Source organism: Stylophora pistillata, chromosome 1, assembly GCF_964205215.1.
Source record: "Stylophora pistillata chromosome 1, jaStyPist1.2, whole genome shotgun sequence".
NCBI classification, from domain to species: Eukaryota; Metazoa; Cnidaria; class Anthozoa; order Scleractinia; family Pocilloporidae; genus Stylophora; species Stylophora pistillata.
In genome coordinates, this window is record NC_142519.1 from 24,329,297 (window position 1) to 24,352,089 (window position 22,793).

Consider the following 22,793-nt stretch of genomic DNA (forward strand, 5'->3'; position numbering starts at 1 on the left):
ATTTTGACACTTCACGACTCTGGTTCACCCTGTATCATATGATTTTTATAATGAATTACCTTTCATAGTAGTGATTTGTCATTGTGTGCCCTACTAAAGCAAAGTTCATCCGAATAGAGTCATGAACGAAACCAATTCCTTATCATTTTGATTCACATTGCATCATAGAATGCTGAGTTCATAAAAACTGTCTTAAGTGTAAAATGGTTTTCAATCTCGATCATCACTTCAATCCTTTCCTGAAACTTCCTCATGTAAATAATAACATTATAATTGTGCAGGACAGTTTGCACTATTAGTGAAGGATGCAGAAAAGCATAATAGTGGAACACTAATAAAATTAGTGATAATGTAACTGAAACTGAGTAGTTAGCAAGTGAAAACGCAATATTTTATTGTAAACGGATTTGAACAGACTTGCTCTCTTTCAGGATGGCCTGTGACAGAAGACCAGCCATAGGAAGTTGCTTCCCACTCAGGGGTACTACAAACTCCATCAGATTTTCTTCATCCTGACCTCCGGAAAGCTTGCGAGGACCTTATACCATCCCCTGAAGAGGTTGAGCCAAAACACTGCATGGATGCGTTTTTGTACTTGAGAAACAATTTCCCACTTAATATACATTTGTGTAGAAGGTAAAATGCCAACTCTGTTTTTGAAGTTGGCTGTGTACATTTCAAAATGTCTTGTTTAGTGTATGGTTGTACTAATACATTTTACATACCTTTACCAATTTTCAAAATTATTTTGTAAATGCCTGCACTATATCACGTTAACCACCTACCCATAGTCTAAACCCCATGGAGCCAACTGATGTTTTCTCCTGTTAAAGAACTGTGCAAGACCCTTTTTGTCAGGAAAATTCTGACTTCGACACAGTAAAAGACAGCTTATTCATGATAGTCTCATACAATCTCAATCCCAACATACTGTAACAAGCGTGCAATTCTCATTCTATTTAATATTTACTCATGTTAAAGTCTAAAGCCCAGGTTCAATCTTTTGGTTTTCAAAGGTATACATGTTGTACAGAACTAATTTCACAATGTTGATTGAACCACTGGTTACTCAAACTGTACAAAGAACTATATTAAACAACTCAATACTGTTAAACTTTAGAAAAAACAGCATTGTGGAATGCCATAACTTTCTATTATTAATTGTCTTAAACATTACGCAGTCAAAGTATTAAGGTACAATGCTTGGACACAAACCAACTGTAAAAAGAACCTGTTTGACAAACGTGGTTACACTTCAGTGCAGCATATAAAGGCGTGAAAGGGTATTTAGTTGAAAGGTAATACATTTTTCAATGGCTTCCCATTGGAGGGACTCGGGGGGCATTTGTTGAAATTTGTCAGGCATGTGGGAGTAAACATCAGTTGCATACCTAGTGGTTGACCCCTAGGGGCTGTTTGTAATACTTAGCCTAAACTAATTATAGGTCAGGGGTGTATGGTTCACAAGTTCTTGTATTGCATGGATGGTGTGGGCTTTTTGAAGTCACAAATGCATGATTTTAACTTGGAATTGCAAGAGAACAAAGAGAGCCCCACTCTAGGCAAAAGCCGCTTACTGATGCATACACCCTGTTTTCAAAGACAGCTTTTAACTTACAAGGCCTGTAAACCTAACAGGTTACAATACACATTGCAATTGTGCACACTAATGAAGGTATTGATAGCTGTAGTTGACAGATTTCCAGTAGAAAATAGAACCTCTTCATCTTCAATCAATTTTCGGGATGCTATTTCAGGATCAAAGAGGTCATATCCACTACCTTGCATGTCTAGTATCATAAGCTCCTTCGCTGAGTGCTCGTAAGAAAAATGAGCAAGATTTTCTGCTTTCTTCAAAATTTGACACTCAATTCCCCATTGTTGTTTATATACTTTGTGAACTTCCCCTCAAGAAATTCTTCAATAGTGACAAATTCACCCCCTTCCATTTTACCCATAAAAACCTTTTATACTTTAGAGTTTCTCCGTACAACACTAAAGCGTCCTCTTTGGCAAGTTCGTTCTGCAACTTAGCGGCAATGTTTTTAGCTAACATGTGCATTTGAATGACCTTTTCGTATGCTGCTCTACTGTCTGCTTTACTGCTTCAATATTATCAACAGCAGCTTGCAGATGTTTCTTTACGACCCATTTACAATTATGAAAACCTGGTGTTGTACTGCTAGCTTTAAATGCTCTCCGGAATCCCCCAATTCCGAAGGGCTCCTTTTCAATGGCGAATTCGACCTCTTGTGGATTTCTAGACCAGCTCATTTGGTTGAAGTCGAAATTGTATAACTGGATAATATCTGTAGATCTGTCATGGATAACTTTCCCGAGCTTGAGCATCTCAACAACTGAGAGACTTTTGGCTACCATTTCGCTGACACATGACCCTTCCTTTTAGGTGAAGGCTCACTCTTAAACTGTTTGTTGTTTTCTTTTCATTCCTGGCACGAGGTCGGCAGCTTCATGTACACTCGAGGCAGAATACGACTGAGCTGGCTCGATGAACCGGATATACACGACTCTCATATCGGGTATTTGGGCCAACGAATAGCAGGATGGACCTTGCTCTCCAGCAAGGAGATATCACACAGCATGTCATTTCCAATAATTGATGCGAAGTGTTTTTTGCAGGCACTTTTGATGTTAGCTAATGTCACCTCCTCGTAGTCATATGGTACAAACTCTCTCGGCCCAATACGTGAACACTTTTGCGCTTTGCCGGACACTTCCGCGCTTAGCCGTTGGATAACAACCCTCTTCTCTTGCCAGTATGTCATGGCTCACACCACCCTTCTTACCAGTTCTTTTCTCCTTCATTGCTGTTTTGAAATTTTTCCACGCCGCGGCCATTTTCCCCTTTTTAAAATCGCAAAGCCTTGTGGGCTATGGCAACGATAGACCACGGTGAATTTAAGTTGATTTGCGTGTTACTTTTTCTTTTGCTTTTGTTTTAGAAATTATTTGACAAATGCGTTTCATTTCGCTCTCGTTTTAGCACAGAAGAGAGTTGTTATTTTCATTTTCCTCAGCCAGTTATTTTTAACATCAATCAATTCTTTGTTTTGATGGTACTTTGTTTTTAAAGTTGTTTTGCTTTATAATTCGTTTTTTGTTGCATTTGTAACTGCTCAGTAATTTAATTTTGATTTTACTTTGATTATCCAATTTAATTTCTGATTGAGTTGGTTTGGATTTTATATCCGATATTTTTGAAAAATCTTAAACAAAACAACAAAAAATATGAATGGCAAGCATCGGCCACCATACTGCTGTGCAAAACCTCTATAGTCGTGCGGAGGTTACCCATTTTATGGTGTGATTGCGCAGTGCGAGAGCGTTGAACGGGCCAGTGAAACGGCCTCGTAGCAACATTATTGCTTCACACTTATTGGGGTGGGGAACCAGGTTGTTCTCTGAACTCCGATCTTCTAATTCCTTTAGTGCGTTGTTGAGCGTGTTGGTGACAGAGTCCACTGACTCGCCTATACAATAGATGGTCTTGTCGTCGGCGTACATATAGAGAGATGCGGAACTAACAGCCTCGGGTAAATCGCCGGTATATAGGGCAAAAAGTGTTGGTCCCAGCACGGACCCCTGAGGGGCACCAGAGGTTACGTAAGCTTGGTCAGAAAGTTCTCCATTTACAACTGTGTATTGTTTTCTTTTGCTCAAATAGTCTCCTGCCCAGGCGACTAGATTCCTCTTCATCCCGTAGTTATGCTCAAGTTTGTGTATTAAGATTTTATGGGAAATGCTGTCGAACGCTTTTTGGAAATTGATCAATAGTACGCCAACAACAAGGTTAGAGTCCAAGGCGCGTCTCCAGCAGCGGAACAGCGATAAATGTTCCAGCAGCTGAAGTAACCGTGGTAAAATGCCATCGGGACCAGTGGCTTTGTTTGTCTTCAAAGTAATAAGTTTGTTCGCAACTTCAGCGTATTATACTCGTGCATCGTATATACATGGAGCAAGCATAGGTTTTATACTGCTGATTGTCAAGTTCTATGGGTTAATGGTGTCAGTCAGTTTCATTCCAACAGTGGCGAAGAAACAATTTAGTAGGTTAGCTTTCTTGTTATTATCAACAGCGAGGGACTCGTCGTCACGTTTTAGCGGGCGGATTGGTTTTCGAGCTCTAGGGTTAGTTGCTCTAGGCAGTAGATTCCAATAAGCAGAGGTGGTTTTAACTTCATCAAATTTCCTCTTATAATAAGCTGATTTGGCCTTTCTTATGTCAGAGGATATTTCGTTTCTTAGTTTTTTGTAATCGGCCCACTTATCAGTCTCTTCGGATTCAATCGCTATCTTGAACAATTCGAATCTTTGGGTCATTTTAAGCTTAATTTGTTTGTTAATCCATGGAGAAGACACGCTTCGTGCTTTCACAACTCTGCGTGGTGCGTGTTGGTCGCAGACACTGCTGAACAATTGCTCCCAGGCCCACAGGGAATCATCTTTGTCTTCGAAGACTGTTGTTATGTGAAATGGTATTCGCTCAATATCTGTCTTAAAATTCTTGTCGTTATAATTTTTAAAATTTCTGGTGCGGATAATTTTGGGTGGGGGGTCTTTTGCTGTTTAGCTTGAGTTGCGTAAGTAAGACAGTTATCTGATAATCCAAGCGGTAGAACTCCAGAAATTCTGACTTAGTTCACCTTGGTCGTCACGATCAAGTCGATCAAGGAGGTGTAGTTGGTGTCACACGAGTAGGTTCGTTTACAACATTCTGCATATTAAAAAGGTCGAACAGATCCAGTAGCTTCCTCGTTTTGTAGTTATCTATAAGGTCGGTACGTTCTCTGGCGCCCAGCAGGTCACAGTTAAGGTCGCCTAGCAGAAAGATATTATTTGTTTTTCATCTAGGCCTTCTCTAGTGTGGGATGTAGATTATCGAAGAATTAATCAATAGTCTTTCCGATCTGGATGATTAATATGTTTTCATGGCACATGCTGGAATTCATCGTAACACTCAGAGAATTTATCTTTCACAATGAAATGTGCCTCCTCATTCTGATCAATGATGAATCTTAGTTGTGTTTTTCTCACTCTCTGTCGATATTGACGGATGGGGGCAACCAGTGCAGTACCATGTCACTGCCATGAAGTTCTTTCTTGGCATCTTTCAGGCTTACCCTGCAATCTGGATTTACACATTTTCTTCTAGTCCTCTCCATTGTTGTTTGACATACAGGACAAACACGCTTTCCTTCTTTGGCTTTAATGTCATCTACTCAGATGTCAACATCATCCTCCCACACATCTTCAGTTTTTGACTGCTCTTTAAGTAACTCCTGAAGTAGCTCATGGATTAGTCGTTTGTTCTCAGTGCAACAAAAAAAAATTCAATTAAAATTATTATATTCAATTGAAAGAATTGCATTTTAACTGTAGACACGTTCACAAAATAGGCTTGTCGTAAAACAATTATTGTATAATCCATAATTTGCCGGTTGAGCCTCAAATTTGCACAAAGTTTTTTTCTCCTGGTGTTTGTTTTCCTAGTTGGAAACTACATTTACAGGAAGATGACCTTTCTTGTACACTTGTAATTTCAAATGTTTAATTACCTCATGGCGGATCATTTCATTGTCAGGTTCTGAATCTGAACAGGCCTTTGCCAGCTTTTCCCGCTCATCTGGACTTGCCTTCACTTGCTCAATGCGGTTGTGCCATGCTCTAAAAGAGAGAACCAAAATTAGTAATACTTGGTATCACTACCACTACCACTATTGATTACATGTACATGACCTTCAAATATGCTGGCAACAATTTCAGGAAGGAGCTGACTTGTCCAAGATTTTGCTCATTAAACAAAACAAATCCTTGTGTATTTCAATAACTATTTGACCATTTTTCAAATGTGTTTCTTACCCTGGAGCAAGATTTGAATCCAACTGCAATGTTCCATGTGGATAAACAGGTGCCACGCAGACACTTGTTAGTACACTGATTTGTGCCTGGTTATCTTTGCGCACAGTCCACTTCCTGATAAGCACATGGTCATTGTCAATAGCTGTCAGAATGTCACCAGAGGGAACTTAAGGGACCTCCATTGTTAAATTATTTAGCCAGGTTTTAACAATGGTGTTTCCTCCAGCAGGATATTAAGGGATATTAAGGGCAAGTTTACTACGTGTCACAGAGTACACCAAGAGATTTGTAGCAAACATCAATACACCGATATCACGTTGCCGCCATCTTGGTTTGGTGATGCATCAAAGCGAGGCTGGGCGTGCATAATTTGCAAAATGGCGACTGCCACTAATGTGTCTCTTTCGGCCTGGTCCAAATCATTGAAAAACATTCCTTTAGTAGACAATTCCTTCATAGAAAAGTGGCTGCAGAAGCTAGATAAAGTCCCAAAGAAAGTTAGAACGCGAGGTTACAGTAATTTTTGCGAAGGATATGTCTTTGATGTCGAAGGTAAGATCATCAATTCTTTTCTTCGCTACTTTGGCTATTTGTTGGCATTATTGTATATCAAAAGATAGATTCTCCGGAGTTTTGATGTCTCTTTTAATGCATTTGTAGTTGCTGTCTTTATGTTCAATATTGATCGAAATCAAAGCGAAAAATCATGCGTTTATTGAAGTGTTTTTCCCCTCTAGTTAAAGTAGAACCTTGTAGTGTGACAGTTCGAGCTAGGAGCTACAGATCACAACGAAAAAATGATGAACCGTGGCGACTGCAGGTACGTTCATGCCTTTAACTAATTGAAAATTATTTATTAATGGAAATCATAACTGTTTGATGTTTAATTGATACATCCATTAAGAGATTTAGATGTATTTTTTTGCTATAACAGCTGAGATTGAATATGTTTAACGATGTATTTCAATATTCTTGAGTTAATAAACAGACCTCATATGCTATTATATTAAAAACCTTTTTAGCAAAATACTTAGAATTATGTTATCTTTTGCATGAAAGTTAAAATTTTCTTTACCATATTGTTTAGGTTGAATTATCAAGAGAAAAACAGTCAGTTCTTTCCCAGAAATGCAACTGTGAAGGAGGTGCTGGTTTGTGTAACCATGTGATTGGTTTAATGTACCTCATTGCACACTACCAACTCCTAGATTTGCAGAGTGTTCCTCCTGCAATGTCCAAGACTTCATTGCCTCAGACCTGGCATGTACCTCAGAGAACTGTTGGGATCAAACCCAAAGAAATAGATGAGGTGGTGCTACAACAAGTGAAAGTTCCACTTTCACTGCCGCAGCCAAAGAAGAGAATTAGGAGAATTGATGGTGTGAGATCAACCTTGTATAATCCCATCCCAGATTGTTTTGGAAGCAAAGATATAATATCCACATTCAGGGAACATTTTAAAGAGCATGGAGATACACAAGTTAATTCAATATTACGACCAATGGAAGATCTCTCTCTTACCTCATGCAAATTTGGTGATGTAGCAACAGGAAGTGTACTATCATATCAGCAAAAGATAAAGAAAACAAACAATCCAAAAGTTCATGTCAAAGTTGATGGTCCTGAGTTACCCCCCAATTATAGTATGCCTACAATTGACAGCCTCTACCTGTTTGCGCCAAGTGCTGGAGAGCAAAATGTATTAGAGGGTCTGTGTGTCTCATACAACCAGTCATATTTGTATGAGACAGAGACCAGAGAACAGTGTGATACAAGCAAGTGGTTTGACCTGAAAGCCAAACGGCTTTCATCCAGTAAATTTAAAGATGTATGCAGCAGAAAAAAAGACTTTGAGTCCCTTGCAGAAAGACTGTTAAGAAAAACAAAGCAAACAGAGGCAATGCTTCATGGCATAAATACAGAAGAAGAAGCTGCAAGTGCATATGCTGACACTAGAGACTGCAATGTTTTTCCTTCAGGTATTGTGATAAACCCCTCCTGCCCATATCTAGCCACTTCCCCAGACAGAAGAGTTTATGATCCAAGTGAAGCAGACTCTTGGGGACTACTTGAAATAAAGTGTCCCATTAAAGATTCAATAACTGACTTAAATTATCTTAAATGTGTGAATGGGATTTATAGACTTAAGAAGACCCACTCCTACTATTACCAAGTAATGGGTCAGATGTTACTTAGTGGGGCCCCATGGGCTGATTTTTATGTTTACTGTAAACAAGATTATCACCTGGAACATATTGAGTTTGACAATGAATTTTGTGCAGAAATGAAAAGCAAACTTGATCATTTCTATTTTCAATATTTACTTCCACATTTTGTCAAAACTTAACAAAACTTAATCAGTCCATTTTTTTTAAATGATGACATGTCTCATCATAATATATACAGAACATTGTGTTCATGAATTTTAAATATTGCATTGTATCATTTATATATTGTTAAAAGCATTAAAATAATGCCCCTCTAAGATTTGTCATCAGACAACAAACACACCAGATTTGATTAATAGAACCAGCTAGTGATAAGGGAAGGACTTTGTCAAAAATTTGGTACTCTTTAACTCTTCTTATGGCACATTCAACATGAATTCGCAATCGTGCAATCTGTTGGGTCTCAGAAACTTGCTTTGTACTGAATTGCATTGATTTGGTTTTAGAAAGAAAAGGGGGGATTGTGACTGTAGCCTTTTTACATTGTAATAAATCCTGAATTAAAAAACCTTTATCTACCATGACCTCATCTCCTTCCTCAATTAATGATAATATACCACTGCTTCGGGTAATTTCTTTGTCAGATATGCTACCTTGGTAAAGAGAACTGACAAATGTCACAGGGCCATGGGGTGCGATCCCGATTAAACATTTATAAGTAGTATGGGATTTATATGAAGAATAAAATTCTGAATTAAGAACCTTTGAGCTAGGTCTCTGTACCTTAATCTCTGTACAATCAAGAATTACTCTTGTTTTGGGGTATGTACTCTTAAAACACTCTGGCATACTATTCTGAATTTGAACTTTTGTTGGCCAAATTGGCAACTGACCAAGAAGGATATAAAGAAAATTTGCCCATGTTATTATAATTCTACTGACTGTGGGTTCAGTGATATTAAATCTAACTGCAAGGTCTGTTTCAGCTAGGCCAAGTCTAAGTCTTATCAGGAATAAAATTAGCTGATCATAAAGAGACAAAGAAAAGCTGCCATAACTATTTCTACGTTTGAAGTTCTGCCTACCTCTAGCTCTTTGTATTTGAGACCATTTGGTCATCTTAGTTGCATACGGTTCTACCCATCGATAAAAACTATCAAGTTTTTCCTTTGAATGAAAGCCAGTGTAAAACCTTGTCAATTCTGGACTTCCAGTAATTCTTTCAGAACCAAAAGAAGTTAACAAAAGAGTAGCTATCTGAAGTTCAAGTTCCTTTACTTTTCTTTGTGTTGACGCAAGTTCTTCTTTTAATGCAGTCGTGACTGACTCGGCTTCAGTGTTTATTTCGGCATTAGTTTCAGTGCTAACTTCACCATTTATTTCAGTGCTAACTTCGGCATTTGTTTCAGGGTTTGTTGTGTTGTAAGGTGAGTCAGTCTCCATTGCAGCATCGGTTCTATCGGCTATTCCTTGTTCCATTTCTGTTATATCTCCTGCTGCACTTGGTAGTGATTCCACTTCTATCTTTTGCCTTTTAAACTTTTGCAGGCTATTATCTGGACGTCCTTCATGTTCTTTAGTCCATTTAAAAACCGACGGGACAGCTCCTTGCTTCAGTCGAACCCTTCCTGTCAACGTGTATTCAATGTCACCCGGCTTGAAATGATCAGAACATACCAGTGTCGAATTTTTCTTTATCTAAAAAAGAGCAAAAATAACTATCTATAAACAGTATTTAACACAGCAACAGAAACAGTACTCAGAAACTTCAGACAATCAGAGAAAATTTTCCCGCGAGTTGCCATAATATAAACAAATAGACCGGTCCACGTGTGGTTGGTATGTTTTTTACTTTTTGTCGAAATTACTACATATTTCAGCCCCAATATACATAAAATCAATCGCAATTTCTAATTCCATAATAATCAAACCAAGGAAAAAAGAATAACTCGCGATTTTTCTGTTTAACAGCGGAATCACAACTACACGTGTGTAGTAGTCATCGCTGAGACTATATTGTACTAACTTACCTTGAATAGCGGCCCAGGATCTCGTTTTATAGCGATAATCCACTCTTTTTTCTTTTCTTTCTTGGAAGGGAAGTTGAAGAAGTATTTATCCTTACCATTTTCATAGCGTTTATCATTCGTACATAAGTTTACACAGCAGTGGTAGTTAGACATATTTACAGAGAAAACACCGTGACCTTATTATCTTTGCACGCCCAGCCTCGTTTTGATGTATCTCAAATCCAACATGGCGGCAACGTGATATCACCGTATGGGCTTACAAAAGAGGGTTATACAATAGAATACAGCTGATCTGCAGTTACTGCCTTATGAACTGGCTGGACACTTTCATGGCTAAGAGCATTGATTGCACATGTCAAAAGCGAGTTTCTGGCCTGAATTCACGTATGAGGGGTCACATTTAACATGGCAGGTAGATTTTCGTATGTTTGACTACAAGATAAGATGTCAGTTTTCTTACTTTCCTTTTCTGAGCGAAAAATTGTTGAAGTAAGCAACGGTTTATCTTCAGTACTTAGCTTATTTATGTCATATAGAATGTTATCTCTGTCCAAGAAGATAAAATTGTAGTTTTCTGCCAGCTTTCTGGCACATGTAACTGCCTCCTCTTTTTCCATCAACACAATGTTGCGCATAACGGCAATGAACCCCTGACAACAATTTTTTTCCTGCTCTGATTCGATGTCTTCGCCACTTTCGGTCTCACTTCCACAAGTTTCTGTTTCTTTCATTCTATGAACTGTTTGGAGATCTTACGGGGATGCCCTTTTCCTTTTGATTTGTTGGCCCTACAAGGACAATTGTCCTCAGTGTGGCTTCTCCACACCTGTGGTTCCTTCTTTGTGGCAATTTCCTCTGGATCGGGAACGGTGTGAACTCTATAGGGAAGTCGCTTGCACCCCGAGCAGATTAAGGATGGTTGAATCTCTCTGCTGTCAAGATCGACATTGATTTGGAATTTTCATCCAGAGCTTCGATTTAAAAGCTTTTTTGTTTGCATCACTGACCCTGGTCCGCGGCAGATTTGTGCAACAAAGACGACAAAGTGTCTCGAGATATTGAATATGTTCATCCATGTCGTTGGCCTGATCTGAAATTAACAATGTAAGCTTATAAAGGTCCGATAAATAATTGTCCTTGTACTCTAAATGGCCCGGCTACAACGTACGGTTAAAATTTATGGTTTACACAATACTCTGATGGATTTGAACAAAGGGCAACCGCCCAATAATTTGCAGACAAATAGAATTTCAACATCCGTGCACTCGAACAAAAACCATGTGCACTCGACTGGAATTTTGACAAATCAGAAGCAAATTTATTCTAGATTTTCAAAAGATTTTTGCATGAATAAAAAAAAATGTTACATACCTGAAAATCTCAACTAAAGAGAGGTTATTCCTCAACCGAGCCCATCGCAACAAGCACCCCCACCCGACTTTCATCAAAATATTTCTTTCTCAACATCGCGACCGCCATCAACTCTTTGCTTATTGCGTGTAACTGCTTTTCTTCTGTAATTTTGCAAGGTTTCATGGGATATGCCTACGAAACAAAGCCGTTAGGGTTCGAACAAAGTAAGGAAAGAGTTTCCTTGAGGTCCCACAGCGACATCCATATTGGTGACGTCATCCAGCATCCAGAAATGGCTATGACCCGGTCTGGCACGCGGTCTGTCCTGTAACTTTTGCAAACAGGACTGCATGTATTTCTAACACCCGTCCCACGCTGTGAAAACCTTTTGCAGGGGTGGATCCAGGGAATTCAGAAAGAGGGGGCTGAGTCCCCCACCCTCCACCCGAATCAAAAGTTCACTTTTCAGGAGATGCAGCATACAGCATTATGGGTGTATTCATGATGCAAAGTAAAGTAATGTCAACGTTTCGTAAGATAGAATTAAAGAGCATTTTATAAAACGATTTTCAAAGGAAAATCGTAGTGTTAGTGGTAAGCGAACTGTCAACAGAGTCATTGCATTGCATTTATAAATCCAGTATTAGTCGAAATAAGTCACTGCAGTGGATTGATAAATGTCATCCTTCTCTGGTTTCGTTTGGTGTACTCGTCAGCAACTGCACCTAATTTTTATAGGTATGCTTTGTGAAAAGAGCAGCAACAGTGCATTTAGACGTTCTTCTCCCATGGTGCTGTGTCATGAAAGCGTCCAAAAGAATTTATTTAGGGATATGAAAATAATTATTTTATTCTCCTAGGATCAATGTAGTGTGTGATATTTGTGTAACCTGTTGTGTAATTAACCTTTATTTTAATATAGCAAATAGTTTTCTTCCTTCTTTTTTGGTACCTTGCGTCCACATGTATATAAGGATTCGGGTGGTTACGGTGTGAGGATTTTTTTTCTCGCTGTTTTGAGAGAAGGTCACCGGCGGTGAAGGTTTGAAAGTTACGAAGACTCGTTCGGATCAGGGCACGTTTTAATCACTGAAGAGTCATTCAGTAAAACCGTTCCTTTACACGACAAAGTGTCCATTTGCTGGGGAGCGCATGTGTGCCGAGAAGCTGGCTGAAGAAAGCGCAGAAGAAGGAAATGGAGAAGATTATCTTCTGTCAGACAGTAAGCCAGTGAAGACAACTGAGCCAAGAAAAATCTGAGGGAAGACCGAATTACGTGAAGTTGGAAACTTCTACGTTTAGCTGTGTTAAATGTGAGTTTGGTTTGTGAATCGTGAGTTTGGTTTATCAGTGGTTTGTTAGTGGAATGTGGTTGGATTAAGGACAGGTCAAGCACAGGGACGTGAGGGCAAACTGAACTGAACCAAAAAAAAACCCCTAGCTTTTTTTTAATTGTATCTTGAGAGTAATAAAGGCTGATAGTTTCTAAAGAAACTGTAAGGGGCTGCGTCGGTGGGGGTAACGAAATAATTTCGATATATCGACAAAGTTGAAATGGTAAATTGGCCACCGTAACAATTACAAAAGCTGACGTTTCGTGCATTAGCCCTTCGTTGGAGCGAATAGAGGAATTGTGGGTTGTGTGTGCTTTTAAAGGCAGAAAAGGGAGCTACGTTATTGGTGGGAACATGGCAACGAGAAAAACACGAATAAATTAGTGGAATGAAAAGCGTTCGTTGATTCCTGTGGGATTTAGACTGCCGGTTTGAAAGATGAGCTAGTAATACTTCATTAAGTAATACTTCACTAAGATGAGAGTAATACTTCAACGATCTTATCAATCAATTACTTAAGGCATTGTCACGTCATGTCGCATTATAATATTACGCATTAATTTCGTGTTAGAACGAACGAATTGGGGTACAGGCTTGAGCTGCAGGCTTTTGATGTCTCCTGCAGTGTCGTGGGTTTTAGGGTAACGTTGTTCCTAAAAATAAAAGCAAGAATGAACACATTTTTTAAGACAAGGTATAATCGTGTTTTTCGGCTTATCACAGTTCCAATATAAACTTGGTAACCTATGTATAGCATTAACGCAGAATAACATACAGGAAGCACTTCCACAGCTCCGGCTCCGGCTCCTACGACGCACTGCTTGGAGCCAGCAGATCAGGGGAATGCTGCTGAATAAGTTTCTCTTGTGAAGACTCGTTAAGTTGCAGTAAGTTGGCAGGTATCAGTAGCAGAACAAGCAATGCCGCTTTTGGTAGTTCATCAAAGCGGGTATTTATTTGCTCCAATAAGTTGTCAAGGAAGAGAAGAAATATTGCCCGTCGAAAGTAGGCGACTGGTGTCCTGGCATTGGTGTTGTTTCTTAATGCCTGCCTACCACAAGTTCGAGGGATGCTTACCTTGACATTTGCTTCCATAGCCATTATCTTGGTCTTTTCATACACAGAACTTGGAAATGCTGTCATAGTATTCTAGTGCATGACTTTCAGCTGTTCCTTCACAATGTTAACATGCTTGTGTGCCTCAATAACATCCAGTGCGAACCCTGTAACAAACGGCTGAGTCCTACAGTCAATCCAACAAGGTGCTTGGCAGTGTAGAAGGCAGCGATGAACACAGGGTTCTTCGGGCTCTACATCTACTTCATTTCTTTCTTCCTCAGTATCTCCATAATCATCTTCTTCTGAGCCACTGTCTTCATCTGTGGTAACTGTATCACTGCCAGTTTCACATTAACCTTCACTGGTATTTTCTTCTCTCTCGCTAACACTCACAATGCATTGTTCGAGCTCTAGCTGTCGCTTTGGTGAATACTTAAAGAAGATCCCAACTGATTTTAGTGTGCACACCATGTGGTATATCTCAGCGACCTTTGATGCATGCGATAGTGTCAAATTTAGTTCGTGGCTTGCACAGTGAAGATACAATGCTCGTGCATCGCGCCATGTTACCAGCCCCATCGTATGTCTGAGCTCTGCACATTGTGGAATCTAGTCCCAGGTTGATCAGTGCCGGCACGATATGGTTACATATGGCTTGTCCAGTACAGCTGTCACACTCTGTATTCTACCAGTCTCTCAAGAGGTGCCCCATTGTAAATGTACTGTACGACAAGTCCGAGTTCATCATCATCATCATAAACTTTATTTCATCTCGAATTTTAGAGTAGCTTGTTGGAGCTAATATCTTCGAGAAAACATAAAATGGAGATTATCTATTTATATATACATATATATTCTTACATATATCTGTACAAGATCTAAAATACTAACTATACTAAAATATACTAAAATACACAGTATTTAGAAATATAATTAGGTAACATATCAGTAGAAATTAACAGAAAAGTGAAGATAAGCGGGAGCGACTATACAAAGATACAGCCTTGGATTATCTTTCTAAAGTCTTTAAATGCACTCATGCGGATATAGTCAGGCAGTGTATTCCATAGCTTAGCTGAGAAGTATGAAAATGAATTAAGGCCATAACTAGTTGTTCTGGGTTTTCTAAGTGACAGTATGTAATTATACTGAAGAAGAGGACCGAAGTGAAAACATACCTCTCATATAAACTGGAAAATGAGTGAAAAACAAGCTCCTGTACAATAAAATAAGGAAATTCTGGATACGCCCATTACATAAGGAACTAGTGTTGACCTTAGTCAGAAGGCTATCATATGGCGACAAGTAATCCCTAAGTATAAATCTAAGTATTCTCTTATTCAGCGCCTCTAGTTTATCCGTATTCCGCGCCCTGCAAAAGTGCCAAACTGAGGAACAATAATTAAAATGCGGTAAAATGTAAGCTTTGTAAAGCGTAAGTAAGGTGTCCCTCGATCTTAGTCTTCCAAATCGTAACATAACATTAAATTGTTTATTGATCTTTTTGCATATGTTGGATATGTGACTAGAGAAATCGAGCTTATCATCTATTTCCATTCCCTACTGTGTCCTTTACTGGGAAGGAAAAACTTTAGTCTGTTTCGCCAAGAACGAGGCCCTGGTGCTTGCTCTCGTTGACTAACATCCCATTTTCCTGGTACTAATGATTGGCTAACTTGACATTGTGAGATATGCAGGCGTCTACTGTCGCTGGGTCGACGTGGGAATAGTATATCTGATGATCATCGGCGTAAGCGTTCAGCCTGGCGCCCTTGACGTAAAACAAGAGATCGTTGATAAAGAAGTTAAATAGCATTGGACCTAACACACTTCCCTGCGGGACCCCACGTTTAACGCTTTTCCAGGTGGAGAAGGTGCCGCCTATCTTGACTCTCTGAGATCTACCAGACAGAGAGATAGTCCCTGAGTAGAGCGCCACTCTTGTCATCCATACCGTAGGCCTTGAGCTTGGAAAGAAGGAGTGGATACTGAATAACGTCAAACGCTTTGGAGAGGTCCATAGAGACCACTGCAACGAGCTCACCTCTGTCGCGGATCATCTTCCAATCTTCCGTCAGCCTTAGAAATGAGGTCTCACAACTATGAAGCTTCCTGTAAGCGCTAATGAAATCTGAAAGCATTTCGAGATAAAATTCATGCATCTGGCCTGCTAGAAGCTTTTCAAAAATATTGTTCAGAACGGGGAGCACAGTTACAGGCCTATAGTTAACCTTACAAAACTCGTCGTCTTTTTTTGAACAAGGGAGTCACAGTGACCATCTTCCAATTTGCAGGATAAGAGCATTTTTCAATGGAATGGGTAAAAATGTTTGTGAGAGGCTCAGCAATAACAGATGCAGCGTGTTTGACTAGCCGTTGTGGGATCATATCGTGATCAGGTGATTTACGAACATTGATCTCTTTCAATAAGCTTTCAACCTGAGACTTGCTTGTGCGATGAAAACTGAAGCAAGCAGGTTCGTCTTTGCCCCTGTTTTCTAAGATTACTTTGACACTCAGATGATTAGCAAAATCATTGCCATAATCCTCTTCCTCTCTCAAAGGTACATTGTCAGCGATGTGTACAAAGTGTTCGTTAAATAATTCGGCAATTTCCTTTTTGTCAGTAATAATTCTGTCCTTTTCCTTTAAGATAATGTCTAGTTGTTGCCAGTTACTTTGTCTGCTCCCATGCCGAAGAAACCTCCGCCATCCTTCACTTGCTTAATAATCACTTCTAGATAAACTTCTTAATACTTAACAACTATTTACTGAAGTGGTGTTTAGTGATGTGTATTTACCGAGCCGCGAAGCTAATTGAGTGACCGCAACAGCGTTATTTTGGTTACCGGCCAGATCGAAGAACTCGCCAAGCTTGTTTGACATTGTTTTGAACTGCTCAAGTGTTGGAATGACATAGTAACTCCGGATGCTGGCTTCGCTTTAATGCCCGGTTATTGCCTTAATGTATCGACTTTTGATGTTGGCAGCAGATAGAACCGTTACAGTGGTGGCTGTGTGGTGTGGAATTATACCAGCTCTTGTTGTCATAAAGTGCAGCATATCAAGTGTGTTGTGGCCAAGTGGAGTCGAGCAGTACCACACAGCATCTCTTGCTGGCTTAAACGATTTGCACGGGCTTCGTGGTTTCTGGAATAAACTGCTGCACTCGGGATTCAGACGTGACAGGTATTTCCCGATGAGTTTCACTTGGCAGCGTTTTGAGCCAGGTATTTCTAATACTTCGCCGTTTGACTCGTCTTCTTTGTCGTTGAGGCCACCTTGGTGGTTTTTGGTCGCCAACACTGCTCCACGCTGTCTGCTGGTGTTTCTCTCGAGACAAGCATGTGCTTCTTTAAAAGCTGCTGATTTTAACGACCTCATTTTCCAAGGAACAGACTGATAAAAAACCAGGCTGTTTGCTGCAGTTTGTGTGGTTGGAGTGAGTCAATGTCAACAAGCTTACTTTCTTCGTAAAGGTTGGTGACGACTTCCTTTGCCAGAGGTTGCTTGTACATTGTTGGAGATATTTGACCGCTCTGGCAGAGGGTTTTCAGAAAATTGCTCAGAAATTGGTGTGTGTCGTTAAACTGACTGTCTCCAATAATTGAAAATGGCTTGGAAAACGGCGGACTTCTCAATTGACGATCCAACGCGGCTCGGATCGCGGTAAGTGATTTTTTTGTTGTAGAAACTGCCGTCTCGTTTTCTCGCTGACAGATAAAATTTCTGAAGACATTTATTTAGCTCTGGTGGCGACATTTCTTCAACTCGCCAACTCTTTCTGTATTTGAAACCATTCTGTAAAAAACATCATTCAACTTTGATTTTCAAGTGAAAAAGTGAGGTTACGCAAGATCAATTTGCATTTGTAAACAAAATCTTTCTTATTGGTTTTTATCGATAAACTCCGCTTAAAAACTTAAACCATTACCTTTAAACACGGCCAAACCAAATTTAGTCGCTTTCTTTGTGTTTTCAGGGTCTGCTTCGTCGTTAATTTGAGTGATTTCTTCACTTGTTACGGATGCAAACTGGGACGCCATTTTTTCCCGAGTTCCTCGGAGGTAAATAGCAAAGGATATTCGAAGTTTGACTAGCCAATCAGAGTACGCCTTCAACACTATCCACTGTTTTAGTATATACTAAATTGTAATAACTCATTTTTAGAGGTTTTAAAGATGTATTTGGCATTGCAATCACATGTTTCAAGGTGTTCACTTAGTTCTTTGTCACCAGCATCAACACGTAGTTTAAGGAAGGCCATGAAATTGCCCTGGTTTAGAGCTTCTCACCAGGCGTCATTCCTATGGCCTCTCAGCCCTATGCCTTGACGTCCACATAGCTCAATGCATTTGATAATGGAAGTTAGGAAGATCCTGTTCTTTGCTATCTGCTTCTGCACTTGTAGTGAAAGTCTATTTTGAATGATCAACGATGGATCCCTCATCATGTTCACGAAGTCCTCCATCTTTGTTTTGGAATCACGATGGTACTGGTGATTGATGTGTTTGGCAGAATCAGTCCTTGCATCTTTCCAATTGCGGTAGAGAATGGAGATTAGTTGTTTTGCCCTTTGCCTCTGATGAGCTGGCATAGGGAAAAGGACACAACACAAACAAAAAACTCCATTTGTCGACTTAGAGTAGTACAAGGTATCGTACATTTTGAACCAGTCCCTGGAAGAGTACATTTGTCTTACGCCACCCTTCTAGGTACTGTCCTTGTATTGCCTGGGAGGGAAATTGAAGTCAGCCTCAGGTTGACGGTTCTAAATAAGATAAAATTTTGTTTTGGGAGAAATCACTTGGTTCTGTAGACTGATAACCTTGATTATATCTGTGGCTAAGTAATAACACTCCCCTTTACCTTTTTCTGTCGTAAGCGTGTTTGACGGTGGCAACAGCTCAGTTCCAACACTTTTTCTGGTTAGGCTGGTCAAGTGCCGATTCAAGATCATCCTCTTGGTGATCTGCACTCTTCATGGTGATGTCAGCCTTTATGTCACTGCTTTCTGTAGCAGAAGTGGTGCATCTTTTCTTGTTGGGAGTAGGGGGCAAAAAAGGTCGGTATACTCTGCTGCTGTGTGGGTCGTGGTCATTTACTTCAATCAGCAGACTCCATTACTCAATTCTGTGAAAATAGATTGTTCCATAACCATTCTAATTGGGTTGTAGACATTTACCAGGTCTGCCTACCACCTGGTAGGACTGTACTCTGCAGATGAGGGATTAGACATCAAGTAAAAGAGATGTATTTATTTATGCCACAATTAAAACATCTATTTTCATCAGTTAAGTCAAACTGCGTTCTCCCAAGACAAAACATTTTGACATATTGCCTTTATAAACAGGCGTATATCTGCAGAACACGGAACAATATGGCTTGTTGTCAGTTGCTTATTAATTAAAAAATAAAACGAATTTAGCTTTGCATTTTGGAAAACGGATCGTTTATTGGCGGATTGTCTAGCTACATGTTTTTGAAATATTGAAGTGCCTTGATAAATGTTACATAATGTCACAGGATGACATGAAGATAATAAAAAACTTCGTTAACCAGGGACCAAAAAAATACTGACATCACACTCTTTGCCTAGAGCACGCAAAACATGTTTGTTGCCTGAGAAACAGGACATATGTAAGAACTGCAGACGAGTGGTGCAGATTTCTAATTTACATCTGACCTCTGCAGTAGATAGCCTAACACCTTATAAACCTATAGGTAACATAAACAGGTTTCGTTGTGACTGAGCTATCTCCATTTAATGACAGAATCTCTAGTTTTGTAAGCTTCTCTACAACAGCAATAAAATCACAGTATTGAGATGTGTCAAGTTCCTTACACTCATCCAATATAAGGTTTTGAAGAAGTGGAACTGGTTCAATCAAAAGAAAACCAATTGAGGTTATGGGTCCGCCACTTAAGTTCAAATGTACTAGTTTTGTGGCGTACATTAAACTGTTCTGTAAAGCATTGATAGCAGTTGATTCAACTGGAATATATTTCATTGACAAGTAAACGAACCCCGAAGAATGTGACATGATGTTCAGTAAATTACTTTCAGTTAAATAATTAATGTTCCATTCATCAAGAGTGTAATGTATTTATTCAGGTTGGTTTAAGTGAAATAAAAACAACTCTCGGACTAACTGCTTTGAGTTTTTGTTTATCAAGATGGCGCCTGGTTTTTCCTCTGTCTGAAAACGAGGCTCGCACAACTACAAGCGCGCCAAAGATAAGCATATGTTACAAAGAGGAAGCATTCTCTATAACATGTTGTTGTGCGAAATCCTTTTCTATCTTTTGCATACAAGGCATAACGTGCTCCCTATTTCTTTAACAGAAAATTCCTTTAAAATCTTCGCCAGCAGCTTGTCTGGCAAGGCTGCACAAAAGCATAAATAAACTAGCCTAATTCACATTTGGTGAGTGCTGCCTTATTTCGGGATTCCGAAGAGAAAAGAAAGGATGCAGAAAAGCTGAAAAGAAAGAACGGATTAAAGAAAGGAAGAAAGCAAAAAATAAAGCGAGAAAGAAAGAAATTACAAACTGTATGATCGTGGAACTACTAAATATTTTAAAATAAACAATACCATTTAAAGAAAGTAGAAAGCGAAATTCATTTGTAACAGAATTTTATTTTATAAAAAAACAACTTATTCTAAGTATAAAGCATAATTGACATGAGGCATCACATTTAAATCTCACGAAGTGCAGCGCAAGAAGCCTACAATGACGCTCACGCCAAAACAAGAGTGGTGATCGAGCAAACGTTTGGCCGATGGAAAAGGCGTTTTCATGTGTTGCATTCGGAAATAAGAATGGCACCCGAAAAAGTTTGCATGATTGTAGGCACTTGTGCAGTGTTGCACAACCTTGCTTTACAGCTACACGAGCCGATGGAGGATGAGGAGGTAGATGAGCTGGTAGATGTTGATCCCTACCATGGACCTCAACAAGGTCTGTCATTAAGGGACCACATCTGTCAAACATTTTTTGGTTGAGATTTTCTTATGCACATGCAAGATTGCGCTTGTGATTCTTTGACGCCGCTGTCAACTCGAAAGCTTAAGCTCCTTTTGGTCACTGCGCACATTTTACTTTTGATTTTGTATGTAATTTGTTGTTTCTCGTTTATTCTTACTTTTGAAGTCTACAGAAATCTTTGCTGTAACCTCTTAAAATAGCGTGAAATAAAATTTCTTCTAAAAATCTGTTTTGTCATTCGATCTGGCCCTCTCCATGCACCTCAGCTGGAACATAATATGGTAATGGCAGACAGTTCAAACAAGAAGTTGTCGTTTAAAAAATTCCGACAAGTTTAGTTTTAAACTGAGGCCTGTTGAATTGGCGAATGAAACATATATTTGAAATCATCAGAAAACAAGAACAACATTTTTTCATCCCTGCAGGACCATTTTTTCATCTGTGGCACCTGATATTTGTTCATTTTTTGTCTAACTAAAAGATCTACTGTGAGGGTCAAAATGCCACAAGCATTTTTTATTCTATTTTGACTTGTGGAATTTGTGTACTCTGCGAATGAGATACAGAAAGAAACCACAAGAATTCCAAGAGGTTGCAAAATAGTCTGTCTCGATCACTCATTAAGAAGTATTTAAGATGCTCAGCTATTTCAACTTTTAAAAAAGGCTCCTGAGTATCTATCTTTCTTGCTAATGTAAAACAGTAAATTTGTAGTGCAGCCTCTTATGATGAATACAATTCAAAGTAAAATATCTTGTCTGCTATAATATAAACAAAAACAGTCTGTCTTCATTCAGTCATAGAAATACATGTATGTTCCAACTCCTTGCTTTGCATTTCCTGGGAAGCAGTGGAAGCTAATAAAAATTGAAAAGAGCTTTTAATTTGAAAGAAAAGGAAATAAACACACCGTTTCATGATTGATCGAGGGAACAGTTTGTTTAATTTTCTTGGAATTCTTACTTAAGTGTAGACACTTGTAGAAACAAGCAATCATTTCATATTGCTCAGCTTATTGACTACTTTTAATGTTTATTTGGATATATTTTTTGCCCTTGCCTAGTGAAGACCCTGTAGTGGCCATTAGGTTTCGAACCCCTCTGTTGTTTTGGTTTCACAGGTGTGAGGTGTCTATTGTTTTTAAGTTCTATTCTGGCGGCAAACAAAAGAGCCCTCAGAATTTCCAACATCACAAAAATGGTCGTCAAGGGATTGCAGCATGCAGTGCTTAATGGGCAATATTGGGTCTTTAGATATTACTCTTATTCTCCTTATGCAGTTCCTGCAAAGGCTGCTTTACATAGCAAACAAAAGAATGTCTCGGCAAAGATATCGATGCCGAAAAATACTACCATTGGCAGCTACCTATTATTGATTGTGATTATGTTAGGAACTGATTTAAATGGTAATTTTTTTCTCACCCCACAACTTATTGTGTAGTCTTTATCACAGCTACTCAGCCTCGTCACAAATAAGTGCAGCACAAAATATGCCATAGCATTTTGAAACATGTTGTAAAATGCTGCAACATGTTGTGGCTTTAGTTGATAGTTAATGCTGAAAAATGTGTATAGATTTTTCTTGATGCAAGTGACACAAGAATGTTGCATGGTGTAAATTGGTTTTTAGGAGGATAGAATTAATTTTCTTATAGTTTAAAAACTGTTTTCTGATATTTGCCTAAAAACTCCACGAAGCCATTTCAACAATCTTTATTGCGACATGAAAGTTAATTAAAGAAAGAAAACTTTACACTTTTGTTTGTCTTTCCCACAATCTTATTTCCAGAGTTTAGATGGGGTAAATTGATTGGTTGGAAAGAAATGTTGCACCAGGCAAGCAACAACTTCCCTGAAGAAGAACTGCAGGAAGGCTTTAAAACGCTTTCTTGTGGTTTAATTTTTCAGTCTGCTTGATGTTTTCTTTTGTGACAGATAAATTGTGGATACTTTCTTTATATGACATGTTTATTTTTTCAG

At 39.1% G+C, this 22,793-nt stretch overlaps 2 protein-coding genes and 1 pseudogene across 2 annotated transcripts; 2 read left to right on the plus strand and 1 right to left on the minus strand.

The window, feature by feature from the left end:
• Positions 1-912, plus strand: part of LOC148741773 (uncharacterized) — a 2,580-nt pseudogene extending 1,668 nt beyond the window's left edge.
• A 5,271-nt stretch (positions 913-6,183) lies between these two features.
• LOC148741774 (uncharacterized) lies at positions 6,184-8,627 on the plus strand. The gene is made up of 3 exons (XM_088746262.1): positions 6,184-6,432; positions 6,618-6,700; positions 6,968-8,627. The coding sequence occupies exons 1-3, from the start codon at positions 6,258-6,260 to the stop codon at positions 8,225-8,227; spliced, it is 1,518 nt and encodes a 505-aa protein (XP_088602388.1). The 5' UTR covers positions 6,184-6,257; the 3' UTR covers positions 8,228-8,627.
• LOC148741775 (uncharacterized) lies at positions 8,166-10,326 on the minus strand. Its single transcript, XM_088746247.1, has 2 exons — positions 10,079-10,326; positions 8,166-9,746 (listed from the first exon to the last, which is right to left on the minus strand). Exons 1-2 carry the CDS (start codon positions 10,229-10,231, stop codon positions 8,346-8,348), a joined length of 1,554 nt encoding a protein of 517 aa, XP_088602373.1. The 5' UTR covers positions 10,232-10,326; the 3' UTR covers positions 8,166-8,345.
• Positions 10,327-22,793: the final 12,467 nt, after the last annotated feature.

Coding starts and splice junctions, on each gene's coding strand:
- LOC148741774 (XM_088746262.1), top strand. CDS start 6,258: ATGGCGACTGCCACTAATGTGTCTCTTTCGGCCTGGTCCAAATCATTG. Junction 6,433..6,617: donor ATATGTCTTTGATGTCGAAG/GTAAGATCATCA, acceptor TTTCCCCTCTAG/TTAAAGTAGAACCTTGTAGT. Junction 6,701..6,967: donor ATGAACCGTGGCGACTGCAG/GTACGTTCATGC, acceptor CATATTGTTTAG/GTTGAATTATCAAGAGAAAA.
- LOC148741775 (XM_088746247.1), bottom strand. CDS start 10,231: ATGTCTAACTACCACTGCTGTGTAAACTTATGTACGAATGATAAACGC. Junction 9,747..10,078: donor ATCCTGGGCCGCTATTCAAG/GTAAGTTAGTAC, acceptor GCTCTTTTTTAG/ATAAAGAAAAATTCGACACT.